The following is a 26,622-nucleotide window of genomic DNA, read 5'->3' on the forward strand; positions in this document are numbered from 1 at the left end:
GGTGTTGGGGTGGGCGGGTTGCGTGAGTGTTCTTGTATTGATGCTGGTGCTCGACAAGAATACATATGCAAAAAACAAATGTAATGTGACCCCAAAAATATTTTCATGGAATTTGCATACATTAAAAATTTTACTTCAAATTAAATAGTACATTGTTCATTATGATATTTTGTCTGTGCTGAACTGCTGGGAGAAATCCACCTGTTGATTCGGAGGCTTTGTAGAGTGAGCTGTGTTGGTTCCAACTGGAACACTCAGAAATGGGAAACTGGTGGCCCATGTCCACTTTTTGGGTGGGGTGGCATCGTTCGGGAATTATAAACTTACTACCGTGGCCTTCTTAATACTCTCGGCTCGGGACATGCACATTTATTTATTTACAGATTTTCTTTTCAATATTCAGGATTTTTTATCTTTGTTTTGGGCTTTTTGTGTGTGTGTGTGTGTGGGTGGGGGGAATCAAACCAACGTTTTTCATGGAAAATGTGTCTTGGAAGAAACCTCCATCAGCATTTTTGCTGATTTTTGAGGAGTTACAAAAAACTAATAATGATAATTGCAATGCATTCCATTTGACGTCAATTATACCCAGATTTTCGCTATTTGCAGGCCAGCCCTGTCACCCATGAATAGTTGGATTCCATTGGATTGTTTTTAGTTGTAATATCATTTAACCACTAGATGGCAGACATGGCTTAGTCATTCCTGGCCTTATACCGCCCTATACTACCTATACTACAACGTAATGTAGTTAATATGTTTTTTCCAGATTTGGAATGACATGCAGGCTAGTACCTGATAATTTACAATTTTGAAAGACTTGATTTTGGTGAAAACGGAATAAAATGAGTTCTTGCACACAATGTTAATTTGCTGTTCAGCAGTTTTGTGCCATCCTTTTATGGTAATGTTATGCACAAGAGCCCTTTGTACTGGGAGAAACAAACTGAACAAAAAATCTGTATATGTGGTTGTTTTTGGATTGTTTCAACTTTGTCATAGAAGGCTGGATCTTTTATATTTCATAAATGCATTGAGAAATGTATTATGAAAAATGAAATATTAGGAGCACATATTTTGTCCATATTTAAAATGTCATTTTAGTCATACATCTTGTGAGAAATATATGTGGTCCTATGTGGCCCCCCAGTAGCACTGATGAAAAATTGTGGCCCCCTCCATCATTTAAGTGGCCCATCCCTGACTTACTTACATAAGAAAATATGGTTCCATAACTGATAACGTCAAAATGTGCCAAGGCCTCATCTTCAACACATTTAAGGTTATGTTGGTCTTGGTCAGGATTTAATTTCATGAAACAATAATTACTTGTCATATTTAATTTAAACAAGAGCAACAATATCCGTTGACCTTTGGTTTTCATATCTGTGGAAATAAGTTTCACAACAACTGTCACAACATTTTCACAACTGACAGGATCTTTTGAACATCGCCGAATACTGTATGTGTGTGTATGTATATTTCCAAAAGCACGCAAGTGTGAGCACAAAGAAGAGCTTTGTTCAGAGTACATAATCCATCATTTGCAATCTTGTGGAGCTTTTTACTGAACATGTGGAAAGTGGTATTTTAGGACGACAGGCATGGTCGACCCAAAAGCAGCTTCAGAGGGAAGTGCACTTCTTGGTCACCTGGCCAAAATGGAGGGGTGAATGATTCCATTTCCTTTTTAAATACATACAATTACATCATTACTGTTTCTAATGAGGGGCAGGATAAACTGTGCGATGGAGGCATAATTGTACTCTTGTGTCTGCCAGGTGGACCGAATCTGGAAAACAATCAGGTCAAAGAGGCCTTTTGCATTAACGCCCTCTCTAAGCCAATATCACCTCTGACCTCAGAAGTGGCCGCAGACTCCAGGCCTCCACTCACTACTCAACCATCACATTTCCGACAGACTTTCATAGCAGCAACGGATGAAGTGTTTGCAGACCGGGCGCCATAGACGAGAGAGGGGCCGCCGGGGAAGCCCGACCTAATGCCATTACCAACACAGTCAGAGTGTGTGGGGGGAATTCAAGGGAAACCTATCAATATACTAATTGTTTTCAACAGGTACAGTAGCCTTGTATGCGCACACACATGCTTGCACATAATGATACTGCCGACGTGTAGTCTTAAGAAATGCCACATCTGCTGGCAAAAAAATCGGTCAGACATTCAGAAAGGAGTTTTTAGTCTTTTCCACATTTGGAGAGCAAGTGAGGGACATGGTTCTTGTTGTCATGTGATATTTATTATAAAACACTCATAATTTACAACAACGCATGAAGAACAATGTTACGAGAGCCAAATCAAGAGCTGCATCAAACATTGCTCACTTTAGCTCACGCTGTCAGAGAGCTTTTAATTAATGTATTAATTAATGTCTTTATTAATGTGATTCTACTTTGCACTGGTATAGAACTGTATCTTGGAGAGACATATTTAAAAATATTTGCAGCACAATAGGGCAACCACTACTTTAACCAATTTTTGTGGGATCAAGTGTCATTTGTAAAGGTACATTTTGTTTTGTTTGATGCTTAAAATTGAAGCTAATTATTGCTTGATGACAATTTAAATAGGCTTTTCTATGTCGGCATCTTGTTTGGGCTAACTGTTCTTTTTTGACACTTTCTAAAGATCATTGGTGGATGATGAGCGCGGTGATTATTTCCACCCAAAATGCTTCTCTTTGAAGTAGGTGTTAGTCATTCTGCAGCTGTTAATGCAAACCACATTCTTTCCTACCAGGAAAGAAAATGCCACAGGGATGAATGGGATCTGGTGGGCTTATGGCTGAATCCCTGTTGTGTCACAAATATCACATGAAACAGAAATTGACTTTTTAAAAAGGTGATAGCCTGGTGTTGCTTGTAAGTATGTAACTATAAAGTATCCCAAGATGCAAAGACACAGATGGATGGAAAGAGTGAAAGACAAAGTGTTTGGGGATTTGGGGAATGGGGGGGAGGGTGTTGTTTGCTTGTCTTGCATGAGCTCCAAAGCCGGTCTGTCCTCTCCTGACAGGATGACACCATCATTTACCCATCAGTTCAAGGTCGTTTCACGGATTGATGCATAAGGCCAGTGTGTCAGACAGTGGGGCCTTGGCTCTGTTGTTCCATCTCTGAGGGCGTGCTTGCTCGCCATTGTCTCTGCGCAGCACCCCATTAAAAAAACAGCATGGCCATTCTCAATCCAGCTATGAGGGAATAGGACAAAGAGAGGAACAGGAGGAAAAGGTGGGGGAAAGTGGAGGGGAGACGGTCAATGAGCCGTCTGTGGCCTGAGAGGAGGGAAGGGCCCGTGGTATGACTGATTACAGGCTAGGTCGGAGGTCAAGGCCAATGCCCAAGCCCCTAGCTCTCCATGATTCATGTGGGGTGCAAAGAGGGGCTGCAAACAAGAAAAGACGGCTCTTGGTGAAAGAAAGCCAGCCAAAAGAATGAAAACCAAAAGAAAGAGCCTTTAAGAGTAGTTTGTGGGAAAATGTGCAGTTTGCAAAGAAGCCTGCTACCTCGAATGATAGCCTTCAATTAAAAAACCCGAGTCATTTTCCTTTCTTTCCCAATACTACAAAGATCAATAGAATATCATTCAACCAATAATGGTTAGAATGAAAGAGTCAACAACCAAACTTGAAACAAGTGTGTTTTAATGTCTCAGCAAGCACACAGCACAGGTGTACGTGTACGCGTGCGTGTGTTTTAAACATCTGTCAACATGTGAGAACAAACACCTTTCCCTGAGTGGCCATGTCCATTTACATAAGCAGCCAATCAGGTATGAGCTGACATCACATTCAGCATTTGCCTCCTATGTAAAGTGCAAAGGGCAACACATTTGTGAATTTTTAAGTTCATGTATGTGCTCACCAAATGAATAATAGCACTGCTGAGCTATTTGTGCGCATACATGCTCACTCGCTTTTTGATTAATCTGTGTGCGTGCATGTAAGTGCCTTTGTGTGTGTGTTAGAGCGGATGTGCGCGCGCGTGTGCATGAATGAAATATACAATCGATTCCCCTTCCTACCCTTGTCCGATTTCCTCTTGAAGGTCATGAGAGATGAGGAGCTGAAAAACGTTGCGGTGTGCGTATTGTTGCGCAAACACACACGCCCATACCGACCATACATTAATTGAAATTGGTCTGTTGCACTCACAATATATTCCGGCTTCCCTGTCATAACACCAATATACTATACTGTATTATGAGAAGAGAGGCATCGTCCTGCCCAGAGCGGCTGAATACAATTTACATATGATTACTTTTGTTTTGGCTTGGTTCAGGAGGTAAAATGCCTAGCGCCACGATTTCCCATCCGCTCTGCGTCTCTGCTACGCAGCAATAAAAGCAATCCACATTACAGAGGCTGTTTGAGCATGAGGTAAAACTTATCTTCCTGTCTGTACCCCAGACCCAATGAGCAGGAAAAAATAGGCTGTTGGAACCTGAAATCCCTGGCCATGCAAAACGTTCAATAATACAGTATAACACTGTATATCGCTGGCATCGGGCCAATACCTTGCAAGTCACATTTTGGTGAATTTCATATTTTTCAAAAATCTATACTATTGGTCTGTCCACATGAGTGTGTGTTACTTTTACATATTATTGGGCAATCTGAAATGTTCAAAATGTCTTTCTTTTTGTTTGCGCTGTTTGGCGAGCAACCGCCGCAAATACCCAAGCAGAGGTAAACATGCTCAGAGACACAGCACAAAAGCACACTTTTGGAGCGAGGAGGCTCCCTTCATGTGGTGAGTGACATGAATATCGAGTGTTTAATTGACAGTTGAAAGTAACAAGCGGAAATGACGTCAGTTTGAGTCATGACGCCGTGGGTCGCCGTACACAAATGCCGGAGCAATTCCATCCGCTCAATCATGTAAACGGGATATTCAGAATGTTGCAGATATCGGAATTTTGACCTTAACCCGAATATTGACTGCATGTAAACGTAGTCACTATGGTGCTGGGGACAAAAGAGAAGAGGAAGTGGCACGGGCGTCGTAAAAGTCGAAACGTCGTAATTCGAGGACTGCCTGTATCTATTTTTGTTGAAAAGACATGGAGCTGTTATTATCTTGCTTACATTATTGCCACGCTTTGGGACTTAGGTTATTCTTTTGGCATCTCTTGTGCAAACACTTAACATATTATCACTGCCACAACAAACTACTGGACTGAGCAAGGCAGAAAATGTAGAAAAAACTATACATTAAATGAGTATACTGTATGTATAATTGATTATTTCACTTGAATGGAGTAGAAAACAGAACGTAACTCAGTTGTGTGTCGACCAGCACCAAGAGCAACCAACCCTAAAGATGTTGAGCAATACCACGCCACTCCATTCCTGCAGGTGGCATGAATAGACATAAGAAATAATGTACCGTAATGCCAAGCACAGAAAGTGTTTTTCACTGTAGCCCCATCTTTTAGGGGGACTACCCCACTTTGTCTCAATTCAAGCAGAACGTAACATAAAATAATTACTAGGTAATAGGGAATCAACATTTCTTTGGACATAGTCTCCAGTGAGACATAAGAACCTCACATTTCCTTGATTGGAAATTATCTTAAACCATTTTCATTGCCCAAGCTACAAAGCCTATTTGTACCCTTAACGACACACGGGAAATTTTAAAGATGCAAATCTACTCTTAAATGGCAGAAAGCTTTTCACGGTCAACTAGCAGTTTACGAGCTAATTAGCTAATGGTAGCTTTCAAAATGATGCTCGGTTCCCTCAGCAATCAAAGAATACTTTGTGAAGCGTGACATCCACATTATAGCAGGTCATACACTAATAGTGGCAAGTAGAAACCCACTTTATCTTCTCATTTGCTCATTTTGCCCACTTATCATTTCACCCCCCAGCACAACAAAACATGGTCTGTCATTTGTTTCCTTTCCACTCCTTTTTTCTTCTCTCTGACTAGTAAAGTGTCGGCCGGAGGAGGCAAATGGAAGTGGATCAGGCATGTGAGTGATGGTCGTGTCTGCTCAATGTACTTGCTGCACTACGCTGCAGCTATTGATCTTTTTCATGCATATGCAAAACACTTACTTCCTACTTGAATAATAAAGCGATGAATAGTGTTTAGTCCCTCGCATGCTCCTGCACGGAGTCGTGTGTTACAGAATGCATGAAAAAGTACATGTGCTGGATCTATGAAACATTGAGCGGTGTTTACAGTAGTTATAGTCAATGTTCCTTCTATTTTCCATGCGTCGGATTTCACAGATTTTCATTTCTGCATTCATACAAACTCCCTGAGCGTTCCTTGGACAACCCGAGACATGCACATGACAGCCAAACCAGTATCACATCTGTCCAAAACCTGATATCATAACACTTTACATGACGTAGGTATGTTGTGAAAAAAGTCTAACCACCTAACAAAATAGAGCATATCACTGAATAGAGATTTGTGACATGAATACAATTAGCCGTAATTTGTAAGAAGGGTAAAAGATTTATGCAACGTTTTATGTTGTGAATTGGCCAAATTTGACTTATTCCGAAATCAACGTAAGTGATTAAGAAGTTTGTAATAATCATAATTGTTACAAAAAAATGGACTTAAAATGTGGCTAATCTAATAGTATCAAAACTATGATCAACAGGAGAAAGACATGGGTGACGGTTTTCATCACAACATATGAGTATAAAAGTGGTTGAAAAGGTAAACTACATGTTGAATAATGTAATTACTAATTACAGTAAGTGTTGATAATCTTCACTTGTTAGATAATAAACCTCAAGAAGGATTTTAAAGAAATAATTTAATTTTCTAAAATTCATATTTTTTAAATGATGCTAAAGATGAACATTCAAAATCTTTGGTGGTAAATATCAGTAGACTAACTTAAGCCGTCAGATCGTTGTAACGGCTTTTAAAAGCAGGACAATGTTAGTTTCGCTAGTTTCACACTGCAGGTCTAAATGCTCGATTTGGATTTTTTTGTAAAATACGATTTTTGCCTGGCGTGTGAACATATGCATCCCCAAAGTGACCCGCATGCTCAGAAGAAGAGATGACGTCACTCACGACATAGTGTTTACGGAAGTAAATGTGTAGGAGGTAGAAATACAGTATTTGGGGGAAAAGATGAGACGAGGCTTTTCAATCTCATTTCATGGAGATGTAACTAAAGATGACATCATGTCATTACCATGCATAAAAAACGTGAAGTAAAATGTAAATAAAAACAGAATACAGGGAGTCCTCATTTTACGAACGAGTTCCGGTCCTACACTGGCAATGTAACACGAATTTCCGCGTTTGTCGGATTTCACCGTTAAAGTCGAAATTTACGTAAAAATCCTTTGTATAAAAAAAGAAAATACATTAAAATAAAAAGCATAAGATGCTGTACTTAGTATTACTGCTAAGGAGAAAGAGGATTGGAGGGCGAAAAAGGCAAAGATACTGCCGGATCGCGAAGAGACACGATCGAGACACTCTGCACATGCTCATTGCTCAACCGCAAGAAATGCTGATCTTTGTAGTATAGCAAGTGCTTGTATGCGGGAGTGCGTTTTTCCCATCGCAAATACATAAGCAGAGGTAAACAAGCTCAGAGACGCAGTACAAAAGTACACTTTTGGAGCGAGGAGGAAAGCGGCTGCTTCATTCATGTGGTGAGTGACATGAATATCAAGCGTTTTATTGACAGTTGAAAGTACCAAGCGGAAATTACGCCATACACAGTGGGTTATTCAAATGCCGGAGCAACTCTGTCCGCTCAATCATGTAAACGGATTATTCAGAATGTTTCAGAAATTAGAATTTTGACTTTAACCCGAATATTGAATGCATGTAAACGTAGTACTATGGTGTTGGGGACGAAATGGAGGAGGAGGCACGGGCGTCATAAAGTCGAAACGTCATAGTTCGCGTACGTCGTAATTTGAGGACTGCCTGTACTATAGTTTGCAAATCATGTTCAACCTATATTTAAATGAATACATTATAAAGACAAGATATTTAATGTTGAAACAAATAGCAAATAATCATGAACATTTTTATGGCTAGAACACGTTCCAAAAAAGCTGGGACAAGTGACATAAAAGACTGAGAAAGTTGAGGAATGCTCATCAAACACCTGCATCGCACAGGCGAACAGGCTAATTGGGAGCTGGTGGGTGCTATGATTAGGTATAAAATGAGATTTCCTCAATTGCTCTGTCATTCACAAGCAAAGATGGGGAAAGGTGAGTGAGAAAATTGTCGAACAATTTAAGGCAGGGGTCTTCACTTCTGTTCCTCGTGGGACAGTTTTCTGGAAGTTTTCCATCTCTCCCAGCTGCAACGCACCAGGTCCAAATGATAATATAATCAGCAAGGTCTGCAGAAGCTGGACATCGATCCTGGTCACTGGAATCAGGTGTGTTGTAGCAGGGCGGGGATGTAAGATAGCCAGGAAAATGGCCCTCTAGGAACAGGATTGAAGACCCCTGGTTTAAGGTAGAGATGGGAAATCCAGGTCCAGAAAGTAAAAACCCTGCCACAGTTTGGCTTTAGCCACAGGTGCTTCTACTCAACCGGCAAGTAGATGAGCTCAGTTGATTAGAAGCACCTGTGGCTCAAGCCAAACTGTTGCAAGGATTTTACTTTCTGGACCTGGATTCCCAAGGTTTAAGGACAATGTTCCTTGTTGCACAATTGCAAGGAATTTAGGGATTTCATCATCTATGATCCAAAATCTCCAAAATGAAAGGTTGAGAGAATCTGGAGAAATCACTCCATGTAAGCGGCAAGGCCAAAACCCAACATTGAATGGCGGCGACCTTCGATCCCTCAGACAGCACTGCATCAAAAACCAACATCATTGTGTAAATGATATCACCACATTGGCTCAGGAACACTTCAGAAACCCAATTTCAGTAAATACAGTTCAGCGCTACATCCGCATTGGAACGTAAAACTCTACTATGCAACGCAAAAGCCTTTTATCAGCAACACCCACAAACTCCTCTCGGCCCGACCTCATGTAAGATGGACTGATGCAAAGTGGAAAAGTCTTCTGTAGTCTGACGAGTCTAAATTTCAAATTGTTTTGGGAAATTTGGACATCAAAGAGGAAAAGAACCATCCGGACTGTTATGGACGCAAAGTTCAAAAGCCAGCATCTGCGATGGTATGCGGCTGTGTTAGTGCCAATGGCATGGGTAACTTACAGTTCTTCGAAAGCACCATTAATGCTGAGAGGTACATACAGGTTTTGGAGAAACATGTGCTGCGATTCAAAATCTTAGTTATGGACGCCCCATCTTATTTCAGCAAGACAAATGCCAAACCACATTCTGTTCGTGTTGCAAAAGAGTGGCTTTGTGGTAAAAGAGTGTGGGTACTAGACTGGCCTGCCTGCAGTCCAGACCTGTCTCCCATTGAAAATGTGTGCCGTATTATGAAGTGTAAAATATGACAACGGAGATCCCAGAAGCTGAAGCTGTACATCAAGCACGAATGGGAGAGTATTCCACCTACAAAGCTTCAACATTTAGTGTACTCAATTTTTTGAATGTTGTTCAAAGAAAGGGTGACACAGTTGTAACATGATCCTGTCCCAGCTTCTTTTTAAATGTGTTGCAGCCATAAAATACTAAGTTCATGATTATTTGCTAAAAGCAATAAAGTTTAGCAGCATCACATTAACATTAACATTTGAACATTGAATAGCTTGTCTTTGTAGTCTATTCAATTAAATATAGGTCGAACATGATTTGAAAATTCTGTTTTTATGTACATTTTACACAACGTCCCAAACTTCAGTGGAATTGGGGTTGTATTATTACTATTCAGTTAACCTTGGGATATGGGAGGAAGCCTTACGCCTCTGATAAAACACAGGCAAACACACAACACATGAACTACACAAGTAGAGAAGCAAACCAGAACCTCTTTGCCGCTAACTGCTAACCACATGCAATATTGCGCTGCCACAGTTCATGCAAATACATGACAATAAAAGGTAGGTGGGTACAAGCTGGTACAGTGGGCAATTAATCATCTAAATTATCTTTGAGATGCATTTGCAATGCCATATCCCGTAAACCAATAAAATGGTCATTGCAGCATGTGGACTTTATCGTGTGAAAACATGCTCTTACAAAACTCATTGCACTCAAGGGGACCACCATGGGAAAGCATCCAATATGGTTTACACACACAAAGACATGCATTAAATCAGGCAGTGTAAAAATGACCAGGCTGATGGAGAAATGCCACCCAGAGGAATTTATCACAACCAGGCAATGCAAAATAGTATTTTCTTAATGTCTAAACGTTACTTAATTGCATCATTAAGATCTGCACACATAAAAAAGTGTTATCAAGCCTCTAACACACATATATATATAATATATATATACAGTGTATATATATATATATATATATATATATATATATATATATATATATATATATATATATATATATATATATATATATATATATAAATGTGTTAGAGGCTTGATATATATATATTTTTAATTATTTTAAACGGGCTTCCGTTACCGTTTCCGTCCATCAACTTTATTATTTCTCAATAAAAATAATCATTGCAAAATAATACAATGTTATTTTAGGAGAAGAAGACTTCCACTTCCGGGTCGTAGCTTTAAGCGTACGGCGGCGTGTGCATGCGCAAAAATGACAGCTTGGAGAGATTTTTCGACTCTACAGATGTCCCACACAGGGACATACTTCGCATATAAAGTGATAAGGTATGAACTGAATGTTAACAATTAATTAACAAAAGAAAATTGCAGCCCACTATTTTCCTACCCTCCACACAGACTTTATCCCAGATTACACAGGCAAGACAGGGTGTGTTTCTGTCAGTCGTCAGTGAAATGGGGGTCCTGTGGTGTAATCCTGGGTATTACATGTGTTGACCTACTAGAGGGGAGACTCTGCCTGTGAGTTCAATGTTAGAAAAAAAAGGACTCAACAGCGTTGCTGCAGGCAGTTAATAAGGCGGCTCCGTTGTAACGCTTTTAAAAAAAAAATAACCCAACACAACACGTCCGTCGGTACTTGACCCAGTTAGGGACCATTACAGGGACGGACGAAAACCCAGAATAGTGGGACTAAGCATAGTCGGAAGCCCATTTTTCCCTATCTATGTATGATTATTTTCTCTCAAACACGATTTTACGATTACGATTTCTTTGTAAAATAAAAAATAATGAAAAATGAAGTATTTTGAATGTCCTTTATTTAAACTTAATTTTTTTTCTTTGAACTCAAAATGCCAGTCAATTTAACTTAATACTCACAGAACAATCCATTGGGATTAACAGCATTTTATTTACACAATAGATTTCAGATCTGTTCTTAATCAAACCAATAATGAAAGAAGAAAGTGCATACACCATCTGAAACGAAATCATGAGAGAAGGTAGACAGTCAAGTCTGTAAACCAAACAGTCTGTCAGCAAGTCATTTTGCCAACCAGCTAGTGACTAGCCTTTCACCTTTCTCCCTGGTCTTACTTAAACATAAATCAATGATTAGTGCAGAACTATCACTCAATAATACAATACACTGTTAAGCTTACGGGAGCACTGGATGGCCAGAGGTCCGTTGTAGAGGAGAAAAAAAGGGACGCCTTTCAGACGTTGAGTTACTTGCTCGCGGGTTGTATTGTACATGTGTGGCACACACTACACTACAGATCTATTTTTGCCCGATTTATTAACTAAACGCTAACTTGCCTGAGCAAATAGCAGAATTGCCGGTAGCCATGGATGTTGTCGTTGTTTCGGACTGCGCGCTCGTGGGAGGAAGCGGAAATGCAGAGGAAACTACGGTAGCTTAGATACACCAAAAATAACAAAATCGAATGTGCCGTTTTGAACATTTTTAACATCGTTTTATCCAGAAAATTCGGTTACGGTTCAAAATCGCTTAATCGAGCAGCCCTATACACACACACACACACACAGATACGTACACAATATATATTTGCCTGGTGGTTTCCCATATTACAATTTTTTTAATTATTATTTTTTTACTGTTTTGGTTTCTTTGCTATTGCCAAAGTGCAAAATGTAACTGAAATACAAGCAGTGACAGATCTACAGTGCCACATTAAACTCGAGGGTTTCATTGTTTTAACCATTTTTTAAAATGTGAGATAAGAAAACAGAGTTGTTGTTTTTTTTGTTATTTTACCTGTTGTTGTTCCTGAGTTTGACATGGCCGTCAGGCTCCAGGATCTGGCCGTTCTTCAGCCAGGTAAGATGGGGCTCAGGCTCACCCTGGGCTTGGCAGGTGAAGATAGCGGTGGTCCCCACAGGTCGAGCAATGGACTGTGGAGGGTGAATAAACTCTGCAGGTGCTGAAAACAAAATGCAAATGTCAAACAGAAGAGTCTCACCAAAGGACACTACGATATAAACTAAAAAGAATGTATTAGCAGAATACTTTGACATACTAGAGTGTAGATCTCACAAACTACTAGTTATCCACACAAAGAAGCTCTACAATTTGGTCGGAATGTTGTTTCACAGTTGCAATATGACGTCAGTTAGCATAATTATGAGATGTCATTCTAATGCAAAACAGGGAAATAGAGGCACAGAGGTGGAAGCAAGAGAACATTTGTTAGCCCTAATGTGCTTTAAAACACTTTAGCACATGGAAGTAAACTGCAGTTTCATCATATTATGTCTCGTCCCATACTACAGGAAAGCACCAGTGGCCAATTAGAGGTGATAACTTATTCATATGGAACTAGGCACGGACTTTATGGATACTTTAAATCACAGTAAGTAATTACAGTTACATCTGCTTTAGTTTCATTTTGGTTGCCGCTTTAATTAGAATGGCGATTTTAAATATTGCGCTGCATTATTTATGCGTATGCTTATTAATAAAGCGTGTTTTGATGATATCTCACAGTCAACACTAGAGGGTAGAAAGCTGCAGAGCATAATGTTGGAATAATGCCTCATGATCATGTTTATCTAATGGGACCTGGGCGTATGTACTGTATGTGTTGGCAGGGAAAATATTTATTATGAAAATATCATTTATGGTACCCTCTCTGAGCAGGCAATAGGTAGGCAATGACCTTTGTGGAGACTATTTCTAGGCACAGCCAAGGCATTTAGGGGGTCCGGTTTGGTGACCACAGGATTACATCTGTACTTTTTGCAGATGATGTGATGTTGATTTCATAAAGCCGTGATCTACTCTCACTGGAGTGGTCCGCAGCCAAGCGGTTTGGATGAGAATTAGCACCTCCAAATCTCCGACCAATAGTAGTCAGTCAGATAATGGTGGATCGCCCACCCCTGGTCGAGAATGAAAACCTGCCCTAAGAGGCATTCAATTATATTGGAGGCGTTCAATTATATTGAAGGCTTGTTCTGAACAACAGGCAAATTGGTGCAGCGGAGGCAGTGATGTAGACTCTGTATCGGTCTGTTGTGGTGAATAAGCAGCTGAGCCGAAAAGTGAAGCTCTACACGTGGCTAAAATGAGTTTTCTCCTCAGGGTGTCTTGTCTGTCACTTAGAGATAGGGTGAGAAGCTTGGCCATCAGGGAGGGGCTCATAGTCAAGCTGCTTCTCCTCCGCAACAAGAGGAGCCAGATGAGGTAGCTAGGGCACCTTGTTAGGATACTTAATGCACGCTTCCCTGGTGAGGTGTTCCAGGCACATTCCACTGGGAAGAGGCCCTGGGACCAGGACACACTGGAGAGACTATGAGCAATATTTTGGTGGAATGGCGCCCGGTGTGAAAACGGGTGGAACTTCATTTATGTGCCAGCGCAAATCCAGAATAGCGTGTTTGTGCTGGCGCACGAAGCAGCCTCTGGCTCAATGCACCTGATAATTTGCTGACAGAAAGTAGACTAAATTTTGACCGGGCTTAAAGGTGGTCTATTTTGCAGCGCTGGTGGTCTAATGCAATTTTGGTGAATTTAACTGAGGCGCAGGCAGACAGGCACATTCGGTGCTCCGTGGGACGTGCGTGGTGGACCTCATGGTATTCCATTCATAAATATGACACCGAAGTGGCTTGGGAGAGGGAAGTCTGGGCTTCCCTGTTTAAGATGGATGGATGGATGGATGGATGGATGGATGGATGGATGGATGGATGGATGGACAGACGGATGGAAGGATGGACGGATGGATGGATGGATCATATATAGTTTGAGTGACCATGGTGTGAACTGTCCAGAATCATATATGTCATGGCCCACCTGTTAATATGCATGAAACAATAAGTAACCTAATAATTCAGAAATGGATGGATGAATGTTTGGCCAAAGCAGATGTTTGAACGACTGAGTGACTTTTTTGTTTATCTTTACACAGAAGATTCCACTTTTACACATAGAGATCAGTAAAGATGTCGGATAATAGTATTATAACCCATAATACATAAATTCCAAACCTTTGTAAGGGCGGCAAAATTGTGGTAAATTTAAAATGCGGTTTGAAGACAAAATTGAGTTTAAACAGATTAAAACACATTTCATATATTTAAATGATTTTTATCCATTTCGTTTGGATCCATTTCTTTGTGACTACTAACTTCTCAACCTCATTCTCTTGGCTCTTCTCCTCAGTCTCTTGGCTGATATACACACACAGAAAGATACAGTTTAAATGTAACCGGTATGAACTATATGTATATCCATATAAAGTCATCATATGCTGCACACATTTTGACCATTAGCTTTATAGTGACTCATATGAATCAACAATCCATGTGAGGCCAACAGACAAATGAGAATCTGCATTTCTTTAGGCACTTGAATGGGTTGCTTGCTGAGAGCATTTGTCGAGCCTTTCATTGGCTCGCTATCTTTCCTACCATCATTCTGCTTCTTTCACTGTGTATCACAGCATGAACTTTGAGGGATGTTTCAAGGGTGAAGGTCAGTTGGAACTCAAGAGGATATTGACTCGTACCTGTATGCATCAGAAACATCCATCCATTTTGGTCTTGCTTTTACCTTGTGGCTCTAAAGCTTCAATTGCCTCTGCCTGTGTTTTCCCTGTCTCTCTTTGTACCACAAATAACCAAACATTACCCTCACAAATGAACCGTAATGATGATAATATCGATACCCAAGTCAGAATAAATATCTTTATTTTATTTTATTCTCTATTTTATTTATGTGTTTTGCCTGTGAGTGTTGCTGGGTGTGATTACAGCTCAGGGGCGTGCGGAGCACAATCGTTTTCCAGGACAAACGGCCGGTTTCAATGCCCCCAAACCTTTTTTTTGTCGATGGTGGGGGTGGGGGCGTTTGGTGTGGTAGTTGGTGGATGGGCTGCACAAGCCTTCAACATGCAGTGGCATTTTTAGTGTTGCTGTAACAACTCAACTCAGGGATCGAACCCGAACCTCCAGTTTGGGAGGGCAGAGTGCTGACAGCTGAGCTAAAAGTCTAGGACGCCAGCTCAGCTCAGAAACCTATTAGAAGGCTTGGGAAGTGAGGTTTTCCACCCACGCAGCTCAAATTGGTATCCGTTACACATGATTAGACTTATTCTCTTCAATGGGAGGGGAGGGGGTCTTGGGAGTGGAGGGGGTGGTGTTTGAAGACAGACCTTTCTCGAAGTATATGGACTAGCTATCCCTGAAGGATGGCCCTTCAACATGCGCATTAATCTATTATTGATCGCCGACATACGTGGACCCAATCAAATTCAGAGGTTGGCACGTCATTCCGTCAGTCATCCTTCCGTCATTATTTCTCACCGGCCCAGTCTTTCCGTCATTGACGGCAACAGCCAATTCACAAGTCAATACCCCGTGGCATTAAGGGGGAAAAAATGCAGAACGCAAATCCTGCGTAGCAGACATGAATAAAAAAAACAAAAATTCTGAATATACAATGTCTGTGATTGACTGGCAGCCAGTTCAGGGTGTACCCCGCCAACTGCCTGAAGACAGCTGGGTTAGGCCCCAGCATGCCCATGACCCTTGTGAGAAGTGGTTAGGATAATGGATGGATGAATAAACAATGTTTACCTGCTTAACTTTGTAACATATTTCCATAATGAAGGCCAAATTCTAAAAAAAAGGTTTTTTTCTGGTTTATACTAGCATATACCCAAAATCAATATTTGCATAATGGGAAAAAAAAAAGCTAATTTAATGACATTTAACCTACAAGTATGTTCGGATTTATTTGTACGTATGTTCAAACGTATCTAAAGTACGTATTTGCCTGTCGAAATGTTTTACTAGACATTGGCATTTCCATGCTTCCATAGCGATCCCAACTTTTGATATCAAAAGGGTTTTGTGGCTTGAGTGAGATGTCGAGTATTTGAGGTTGCTAACCCCTTTTTTTAAAGCCATATTCCTAACGTACATATTTTCAGACTTCAAAATACATCTTTTCTTGACAAAAATCAATAGCAAAAACACTGACAGTGGCACATAATTAACATCTGTTTTCCCCCTGTAAGGATAAGATGGTCGTCTTTGACTTGACAAGAAGATAAAATGAAGTATCGACCAGGATCAATACTGCTAAAGCAAAGTGTGGTCCATTTCAATCAATGAAAGAGCAGAGTGAATGGAAGATGTTTCCTGCTTGGGGACATGTCATGCACAAGGATACACACATTTGTCCTCATCTTACTGGTCAAAACAACACTTACGTCTAACCTTGTCAACATGTCAATTTGCTGGATTAAATGCAAATGATGAGTTGGGAAAGTAAAGAATTGTAGTGTTATTAGTTGTCCAGGATTCATTATTAACACTACTGCAAGTCTACCGAGATCAGTCATACCCATGTCTTTGTTTCCCACAGTTCTCCAAATGACTCAGATACCAACAATAGCTAGAGCTTTTGGTTCCCCTGCTCTCAACAATATGTTGTACGGTCAGGGGATAGGGACCGGGCCAGCCCGCAAACCGCTAAAATCTGTGTATAATTGCCCCCCATTGAAATTCATTGCTGGAAAAAAATGAACAAAATATCCCAAACAGTTCTTCCAAAAATGCTGATAAACACCGAGTTTACGTTTTCCACGAAAAACTTCGAGACACATCTCATGTTGTGTCAGTTCTAAACTTCCGATATAAAGTTCAGTTATGTAAATTATTGTATTTGTACAACTGTGGAGCAGACAGACTAAAACAGATTATTTTCAAGACATGGGGGGCCTATTGTCATGCACTTTATTTGGTTTATGTGCTTATTTCTATGGCTGAATAACTAAGCTATTTATTGGGGTAAGGAAATGGAGGAGATATGATAGATGTCCATAATGCATGTTGTCAATAATAAACATACTGTAAATGCATAAAAAAAAGTTTAGCTGTTCCTTAGGCATACAAGAGTGATACAGTATGCAACTTGCATAAATTTTGAGAACAGGACATTCCAGTCCTCGATGACTCACCTTGAACCACGAGACGTCCCTGAGCAGTCCTACGAACACGGGTCCCTGGTTTGTTAGCCGCACACACATAAACTCCTGAGTGTTGCACGCCTACATTGGAAATCATCAAGTTTCCAGTGCCGAGTACTTGGATACCCTCCACGCCGATGGGGCGTCCATCTTGAAAAGGGAAAAGGAAAGCAAGCAGGCATTTGAGAAGACTTCAACGTAAATGAGTATCAGTAAAGGAGAGAAGATGAGCAGAGCACTAGAGAATGAGCTGTGAAGATTACCTATGTCACGACTAATCATTTTTGATACATTTGGTTACATTTCGATATTTAAAGGAATATAATAGGGAACTATTGATTTCCTCTTTAAAAGATGTCACGTCATTCGTGAATCGTCAGCCAAACGGGGGACGTCGGTCAGTGAATAATTGATGGACCGGTCAGTCAGTCTGCCATAATGCCCATCTCTGATTATTTGTAATGTGAAGAAAATCTGTTAAGATTAAAAGATAATTCATCTATTCAAAAAGATAATTCATCTATTCATAAGGATAAAAGGATACACTTTATTAATATGGAAGAACAAAAAAACATTAAATGGGCAACAGGCTTAAACATTTATTTTGTTATAATTCTAACATTTTCTTGTCTATCACACCAGTGGACAGTGTTTTTATGGGATTTCTCCACAGTTTGCGGTTGAGCGATCTGAGATCGATTGTTTATGTCTCTTTTCACCTACCAAGCGACCGCGGGAGTTTTCTCACACAAGTAAAGTCTATTGAGGAAGCAACACACAATCACTGTGGAGATTATTTCTCCCTGTTTTCAGCCAATTCATTTGTGTGTGTGTTTTTTTCATAGATAGAAGAAATTGCACAGTAGAAGACTCGAAAGCCCGTACCTCACTGAGAAGTGAATGCTTGCGAACATTTTCGCAAATAGTTCTCCTTGTCACAAGGACATTTTTGAACATGTTCAAACATGTTGCAACTGCCACTGCAAGTTTATTATGAAATATTGTAATGTTGATAATCTCACTTAATGAAGAAAAATGTTTTTTATCGCAGGGTTTTGAGAGGTTTGACAATGTCTAAATAGGAGCTAAATCAAATCATTCGAAGAAAAGAAAATTGCTCACTTCAACAGTGACAATAGCTCTGCTGGGGCAAGCAATCCATTGCTTTACTCTTTCTCAGTGCCTGGCATTATAGTGTGTTTATTGTTATGTTACCGCCATTATGAACTGCCCACAACCACCCGCTGGACTTAAAAGTACCAGTCCAGCTTTGTCTCAACAACAGCACTGTTGTTCTTTTTGCACCCTTTGCTGAGAAATGTCTTACTCTCACATTCCCTCAGCCAGGAACTAATGAAGTTAGTGTCAGAGAAGAAAGACCTGGAGCTCACAGGGTGTTGTGCAGCTCAATGAATAGGAGCAAACAAACTCCCGAATTAAGCAATGAGTGATGTGAAACTATTAGCTTCATTATGCATCTTGTCCCAGCCTCCTCGATGTAATTTAGTCTGTACAAATCCCATCGTGTTAGCATTTTCAGTCCAGAGACATTGTGTAAGATTGAAATGTCAATGTGATTATGCTTCAACCGTTGAGGGGAGGGGCACCAGTTTATATTGCTAGCAGCAAATCAGTTTTGATAATAGGTAAGGAAAACATGTGTCAGATTGAAAAACTCATCAGGACAGATTTGAATTATAGTCAAGAATTACAATGTGCACCGAGGGAGGGGGGAAGCTAATTGCAGGTGTCTCAACCCTACAAAGTAATTAGTCTCCGGGATCTCCTCCGTTTCCTCCAAGCGTCATGAGGAGATGAGACATGGAGTTATCAACACCATATTTATGTTCATCCCTTAAGTCTTATGTCGTCTCATTGCATCACATATACATAACACGTGACACTGAAACAACACAATTGGTAGAATGGCGCCCGTGCGCTCTATGGCGTAACTTCATTTTCATGCCAGCTCAAGTGTAGTATAACGTTTGGGTATAGTGTTCGGGGCCGTGTTGCGCCTGCCTGGGCGTGCCAGCACACAAAGCAGCCTCACCCTCAGACACACTTGATAATTTGGTGACAGTCTGCGCTCGGCGTAAAAATGGGCACGTCGTCATTTTTGTGCTGGGGCAATGGACTCATTCAGGATGTTTGTGAATTTGGAAGCCACATGCACGCATGATCGGGAGGCGCGCGGTAGTCTCCAATTCCCCTCGTCTCACACAGACGGCCGACTGCATCACCCAAAAGGGGAGCTATTGTAGTTCACGTGCCAATGTCATGCATGAGATGCATGTCAGGCACGGCGTTTTTGGGCATACGTTTCGTACCGCCCTGATTTTGATGCAAACAAGGAATGCCGTGAGGACTGACCCGGAAAAAACAGCTTCTGTCCCACAACAGCGCACAAAGGATCAAATGCCCAATCATGCCCAATTCTACCAGCGTAAAGTCTAGCAAAATATGAAAAGAAAGGAAACTCTACCCATGAGCACAGTTAGACTGTAGTTTGCACTAGACTTGCTCTCAGAACTAAAATAGGGCCCTATATGCATTAAACAGACAACCCAAAGCTGTGTGGTTGTGACAAGCGTGGATACATCACACGTCACACTGATATAGCATGCATGACTGGGCATTTTGATAGGGTGTGCACTTGTGTAACATGCAGAATAACTAAAGCAAAAAGATGACAAATGAAAAAAAACACAAACAATAGACAGCATTGATTTAATCTCAGCATGTTTTTTTGTTTTTGTTTCATTACCTAGCCTGCTCCAAGACACAATGGGGCGAGGGTACCCTGTTGCGACACACTCCAAAATGGCCGTTTGGTGAACAGTGAGGGTGAGATTTTCTGGACCAAAAAGGATCATCGGTTCTTTGTAAACAGATGACTGGGAGCCTGGAAAAAGAAAGGTAGGTATTGAAGATAGGAATAGGAATGATGGATGGCATCCTTTAATTGGATTTCTCTAGAGTGCCTCAGACCAATATACTCTATCTCTAAGATCCGACAGATATACAATAGGTTTGGAAATCTTGGGACTGTACAGGTGTGGTGACAGGCACAACAAAGAGTCAGGACCCCAAAGGTATAATGTACAGTAAAGCTAGTCAAGACTTTGTTCCACAGGGAGAACATGAGACTGCTAATGGTATGCTGCTGTTGAAGTTGTGAAATGTAACAACCTGAAACAGAAAGGAGGGCCTCAGCACTGTGTTTCACTCCTGCGCTGTTATGAGCCACACAGAAGAACTTTCCACCGTCCTCCTCACGCACTCCTGTAATCTGCAGGACACCTGTAGGCAGAAGCGTGTACCTAAAAGAGAAACTAAGGATCATTGATACAGATAATGGATGGCTTGATGGAGGTGCACATTATCAGAGCTGGGCCTTTTACTAAATATGTGCGGTCCGTTTACTGCTTCCTGCCTACAGCCAGGGTACCCTTCAGCTGTCCGTCTATCAGCCGTTTTGTCCGGCCGGAAAAAATAGTAATCGCCTATAGGCCGGTCCGCCTATGATTTTAAGCGGGCTTCCGTTTGCGTTTCCGACTACCAACTTCGAAAAACTTGTGCGCCCCCACCCCCGTCGATATTTGAAACAAAAGACTGACTCACTGCAGCATGGAAGCCTCACCGCAGCCAGACTCAATGCATCTCCTTTTAGAACCTTCCAGGACCTCTTGGGCGCTTTATATACCTTTAATTTCCTCAGAGGACTTGCTGCATTTAAAGAAGATGCATTTAGTGCGGCTGTCTCATAGGGAAAACGTCACTTCCTCTCGCCTGTTCCCTCACTCAAATATGTCCCGCAAGCAAAAGCAACCCAATTTAACAATAATATTGTTACAGAAATCTCGCCTCATCGCAAAAATAGATGATTACATAGACGGATAAAAATGGACTTCCGACTATGCTTAGTCCAACTATTTCTGTTAAGTTTCCCATTTATCGGCTACAAAATGGGCGTCCGTCATAGTCGGATAGATGGACCGGTCCGTCACATAGGCTCAATGAACAGCTGTGCAAATTATTACTCACGAAAGTCTTAAGATAATTTTTATGGACCAAATTTCTAGGTTCAGCTAAGTTATCTCAAGTGCCCAATTCAGTGGCCTGGGCTCCCATTTCTGATGTTTACAGATGGCGTGGTCTCGAGTGCTTATGTGGTTGGGCGTTAGGTTCTTCATCATAAGGAAGGCTTACGTGTCTTAGGGTCTTTTTCACGCAGGCGGTAAGATGGAGATTGACAGGAGGATTGGTTCAGAGAGAAAGAGAGTTCAGGCAAGCAGCCAAGCTCTCAATTTATCAAGCCCACTTACATTCCCATTCTCACCTATGAGCACATAAGAGTAGTGAGCTCTGGGTAGTGACACAAAGAACGTGATTATAGATACAAGCAGTGGACATCACCCCCAGAGATACTGTAAGGTGAGGCTCTTAACCATCCAGGAGGGACTCAGAGTCAAGCCATTTATTCCTGCATGTTAGGAGGAGCCACTTGAGTTGGCTGCAGTATCTGTTACGGATGACTCTTGGACACCTCCCCTGGTGAGGTCTTTCAGGCATGTCCAACCCGGAGGGACCCTCAGGGCAGACTCCATACAGACTCTATGAACTACGAGCATGACTCACAGTTGGCCTGGGAGTGCCTCATGGAGACGCTGGCAAGTTTGACTGATTGATAACATGTGACTCCATAATCTATATTACTTTTGTATACCTGAAAATAGCGTGTCATGATGTATTGCAATTCAGACCTCTTGTCCCTGGTGTCCACAGGACGCCCGTCTTTTTCCCAGCTGATAACAGGCTCTGGCAGGCCATGGATTTGGCATTGGAATCTCGCCACACCAGACTCCTCAGCACGCACTGGCTCTGGTTGGACATGGAAGTCGGCCATGGCTATGGGGAGGGAAGAATGGAGGCCATATTTAATGGATATTTAGGCACACATATATTAACACCCAGGGAGGACAACTAAGGTAAGATCATTCAAAGGTAACAATTAAGAGTTACTTAAATATCAAGTCGGCAACACAAACAAGTGTTTCTTCTGTATGTACAATTACACTCAAAATGATTCTTACGCTGACCAAATGTTTAGTTGTGGTGAATTTTTATTTTCTTAATGGAGATGGTTTATTCGGAAATGACACAGGTGGTACATGATTGTACGACATTATATGTCATGGTTTTTTTTTGGGGGGGGGGGGGGGGGGGATAATTACTTCTTGTTTTAAATTATGTATTTACATAATGTCCAGATATTTTTCCCACCCTTTCTCAATACAAACAAATCCAAATGCTCTAAATATATAGTTGGCACGTGGGTCAAAAACGGCCCGCTAAGAGGTTCAAACAAGCCCGCAAGCCTCCAAAATGCGAGTGAAAAACATACTGTAGCGGCTCTGTTGTTGTACGTTGTGTTAAAGGTCCACGTTTGAGATCTGAGGTTTAAGTTTTACATCTGTGCCATTTGTCGTTAGCATACAATAACCTAATGAGCAGATTTGAACTTGGTGCTGTTGTGACGCACGTTCAATCAAGGCAAGGGCAAGTTTGAATGGTCTGCTAAATTTGTTGTTTTTATGTTGGCATTAAGTGAACCATGCCACATGCATTAAAGAGATTATTGATGGACCACCTCCTTGTCATCCTTCCAACTTTGGTCAGTGGTCTGTGATCAGATATAATGCATGTACAGTAGATGATAAACTGAAGCAAATTGAACATGTTTCTTTGGATATCTGAGGTTAATGTTTTGTAATAGGATGGTTCATTAAGGATAAAGACTCTCCTAATGTACTTGTATTTATTTGCATTATAGCAAAGGGGAGGATACTACCTTGTTATTCATATAGGAATTGTGCTATGACTTTAGTGGTCCGCCCCACTAGACAACAAATTAGGCTGTGTGTGGCCCCTGAACTACAACGAGTTTGACATCCCTGTGTCTAGAGTATGATCAGCGGAATCCTTTGATGTGATTTCCTCAAAAATGTTTGATCAGGAATTTTAATTTAAATATCCAATGCAGATGAAAAATATTTGTTCATTATACTCCTAACATAACTACTAAAAGTGTTGACCACTTTTTTATTTCCAGCCTGAAGACACCCATTCAATAAATTTAATTTTTTTAAAAATCAACTGAGAATTTGGGCTAAGGTATGAATAATTTTTGGGCTGATCATTCATTCCTCTAGCAAGTAGGTTTAGTGTTCTCTTATTGATTTTTTTTTCACTTTGTTGTTCACCAATGAAGTTTTGCATACACATTCTTTAGCTTTTGACCATGACTGTGGGTTGTATTTCTTTCAGTTTGAAGTCCATTAGATATTTAATATTCAACAGAGATTAACTTCTAAGGAAATTATTAATGAACAAGAAACTAATATTTAACATTAAACCGTACTGTGTGCAGAGTGTCCATGCGCATAACAGAAAATAATCAGAGCAAAAACATCTTTTTCCGGAAACATTTAGAATCACAAGAGTGCATTATGCATTGTAATATGTACGGTTGATTTACTACAGTGGCTGAAAACACATTAGAATCCACACTTGTAGGGGGAGACTGGGAGCCAAACAAAAGCCCTATTACCCTTTACCACTGCATCAAAGCAGTATAACCTTTATGAAGTGAAAACCATGGTACGTACTACTACAAGGTGCAGCCCCAGACTCGATCCTAAAGGCTTGGCACGAGAGGCTAGTATTTAAAAGCATGCATGAGATACGCATACACATACGTCACAATAATTACACATTCACTCTAATTGTGGAGGAGCCACTCTGAAGAGGAGCTATGCTTACATTCGTGAAAGACATGTGGATTTCCTGACATGTTACCATTTATGTAGGTCAAGCAGATTTTGAAAATTCACAGGAACACTGACTACGACAACACAGACACATGCACCGATATCCACGTACACGGAGCTTACTACAAATGCACGCCACATATCTTTTCCCGGCAGAACAAAAGCGCCGTCAATGGCGGACTCAGATGCAAAATCAATTAGGGAGAGCTTCTCGTCATCCACAATGTTCTCTCCTTCTCCAGCACACGAGTATTCATTTAATGTCAACCTTTATTAACTTGGATGAGGGTGTACTTGGCTGAATACAGTTAATATTCAACAAAGAAAGATCCCCTATTATTTCTAGATCAACTGTTCTTCCAACCGCTTGCATTATTCAGAGGATGGTCAATTGGAAAGCAGTATGCACTATGCAGAACAGAAAGCTGTCTTTACGATGACGTGCTTTGATGTGTCATGAATGTCGTCATTGTTTATTTTCTTTTATAATTCAGCATATGCCTATTATTGCTCTCAGACTAAGTCTTTCTAATGCAGGTTGTTTAAATTGAATTCTAATTACATTAAATGTTGTCAATACCTTTCAATATGTCTTTTTTTTCCCAGTATTTGTAGTTTCACTCATGGCACATCCCACCAGGAGGAGGCCGAGGAAAACTACAGGAAGAGACTATGGGCTCTATTTTTTTGAAAAACATAAATCCTGCGTGGCACACAGTTTTACTCTTCATGGAGGTCAGTTAGAGCCGGAGTTAATAATTTCAGAGACGAGTGCAGACAAGCCTATCTAAGAGGAGGAAGTCAGCACCGCTGTGGGAGTGATCACAGCCAATCAAAGCAGGTCCTATGATTCCTTTAAAACACGGCACATCAGTTGCATACTAACCAGTCTCGACATGGCAGAGTGCAGGCAACCGGTTTTTGACATGGTTGAAGAGGGCAGGCCCAAAACATCTGTTCCGTAAAGTCCCACCCCATCGTTTGTCTGCTCCCACAGCCATAGCCAAAGGTGCTTCTACTCAACCGGCAGGTAAACGTTTGAGTAAAAGCACCTGTGGCTGAAGCCAAACTGCCGCAGGGTTTTTACTTTCTTGACCTGGATTTGCCACCTTTGCCCATGCTTTGTCGACCAGTGGGACCAATTAAAAAAAAAAATATATATATATATATATATATATATATATATATATTGACAATGTTACTATTACTACTACTACTACCAATAATAATAATAATAATAATAATAATAATAATGATAATAATGATAAGGGATGTCCCCAAGTCTGAGTCTAAGTCACTTGATTTTGAGTACATGCATCTGGTGGTACTGAGCCCCGATCCAATACCTCTGCAATGCAATGAAGAAGAAAAGTAAGTCCACATGTAAATTGTCTCAATAAACTTTTTTTTATTTATTTATTTTTTTTAATACTGTTATCCCAAGATGATAGTTTTGTATATGGCTGTAAATCAGCAGTGGTTCAAAGCAAGCAAAGAACTAAAATATACTTTAAGACATTAAGAACATTTTAAAATCCAATCTTTTTCAGACAATACTGGAAAAGCTGAAAATCATGTGATTGGCCCCAATTTCTGATTAAAATGATAATAATAATAATAATAATAACAATAATAATAATATGTTCAACGAATTTATTTCTACAATGATGCAGAGGATTTGATGCCCAATGTTCACATAATTATGAAGGAAATACTGAATGTCTGACAGAGCAAAGCTCGGTGTCTGTCTTCCTGCAGCCAATCAAAATCGCACTTCTGCTGGCACTGAAGTTTAAATCGACTTTCTGCCATAAAATTGTGACTCCACCGGGTGCATCTTCAATGATATTCCCTCTGCTGCGGCTGCACGCCCAGCTTGGCGGAGTCCCATCTACCAAATCAGCAAACAAGCAGCGAGCCTTGAACTCACACAGAAATCAGTCATTTGCGGCCCACCGGAGATGTGTTCTCTCCGAAAATAGCGCTGAGCTAGCTTGGGAATGTCTCGGGATCACCCCGGAAGAGTTGAGCGAAGTGGCGAGTGGGAGGGAAGTCTAGGCTTCTCTGCTTAGATTACTATCCGCATGACCCAAATCTGGGTAAGTGGAAAAAAATTGTTGGATGGATTGATAGTTTGGCTTTTCAGCAAATTAGTTACCATAGTTTTTAATTATCTCAGCCAATTTTTGTTCTTTCATGCTCTGGTGAAAGTCATTATTGTACAATTTAAACACTTAGATATTAATTAAACCAAAGCACTTTGCACCAACAGTTTTGCTAATAGAAAAAAGACAGAGTGCTATAGAATGAGATACTTCACATAAAGTGGCAGTAAGTGTAGCTTTCCACTATTGGTTTGGTGCTGTGA

General features: G+C 40.7%; 1 protein-coding gene across 2 annotated transcripts in view; it reads right to left on the bottom strand.

Annotated features, from left to right (window-relative positions):
• Positions 1–26,622, bottom strand: part of igdcc3 (immunoglobulin superfamily, DCC subclass, member 3) — an 82,605-nt gene that overhangs the window by 9,728 nt on the left and 46,255 nt on the right. The window contains exons 1-6 of one of the 2 annotated variants that reach the window (XM_086026799.1): positions 24,378–24,619; positions 22,188–22,332; positions 20,614–20,744; positions 20,189–20,326; positions 17,413–17,571; positions 12,204–12,369 (exon numbers count right to left, since the gene is read on the bottom strand). In XM_086026799.1, coding sequence (XP_085882925.1) covers positions 12,204–12,369; positions 17,413–17,571; positions 20,189–20,326; positions 20,614–20,744; positions 22,188–22,330 — 737 coding nt within the window. In that variant the 5' untranslated portion in view covers positions 22,331–22,332; positions 24,378–24,619. Of the gene's footprint in view, positions 1–12,203; positions 12,370–17,412; positions 17,572–20,188; positions 20,327–20,613; positions 20,745–22,187; positions 22,333–24,377; positions 24,620–26,622 lie in introns of those variants that run through there. The other variant, XM_086026798.1, reaches the window with a different exon arrangement.

This window comes from Filicampus tigris, chromosome 3, assembly GCF_054856515.1.
Source record: "Filicampus tigris isolate MCC_2025a chromosome 3, RoL_Ftig_1.0, whole genome shotgun sequence".
Taxonomy (NCBI): Eukaryota; Metazoa; Chordata; class Actinopteri; order Syngnathiformes; family Syngnathidae; genus Filicampus; species Filicampus tigris.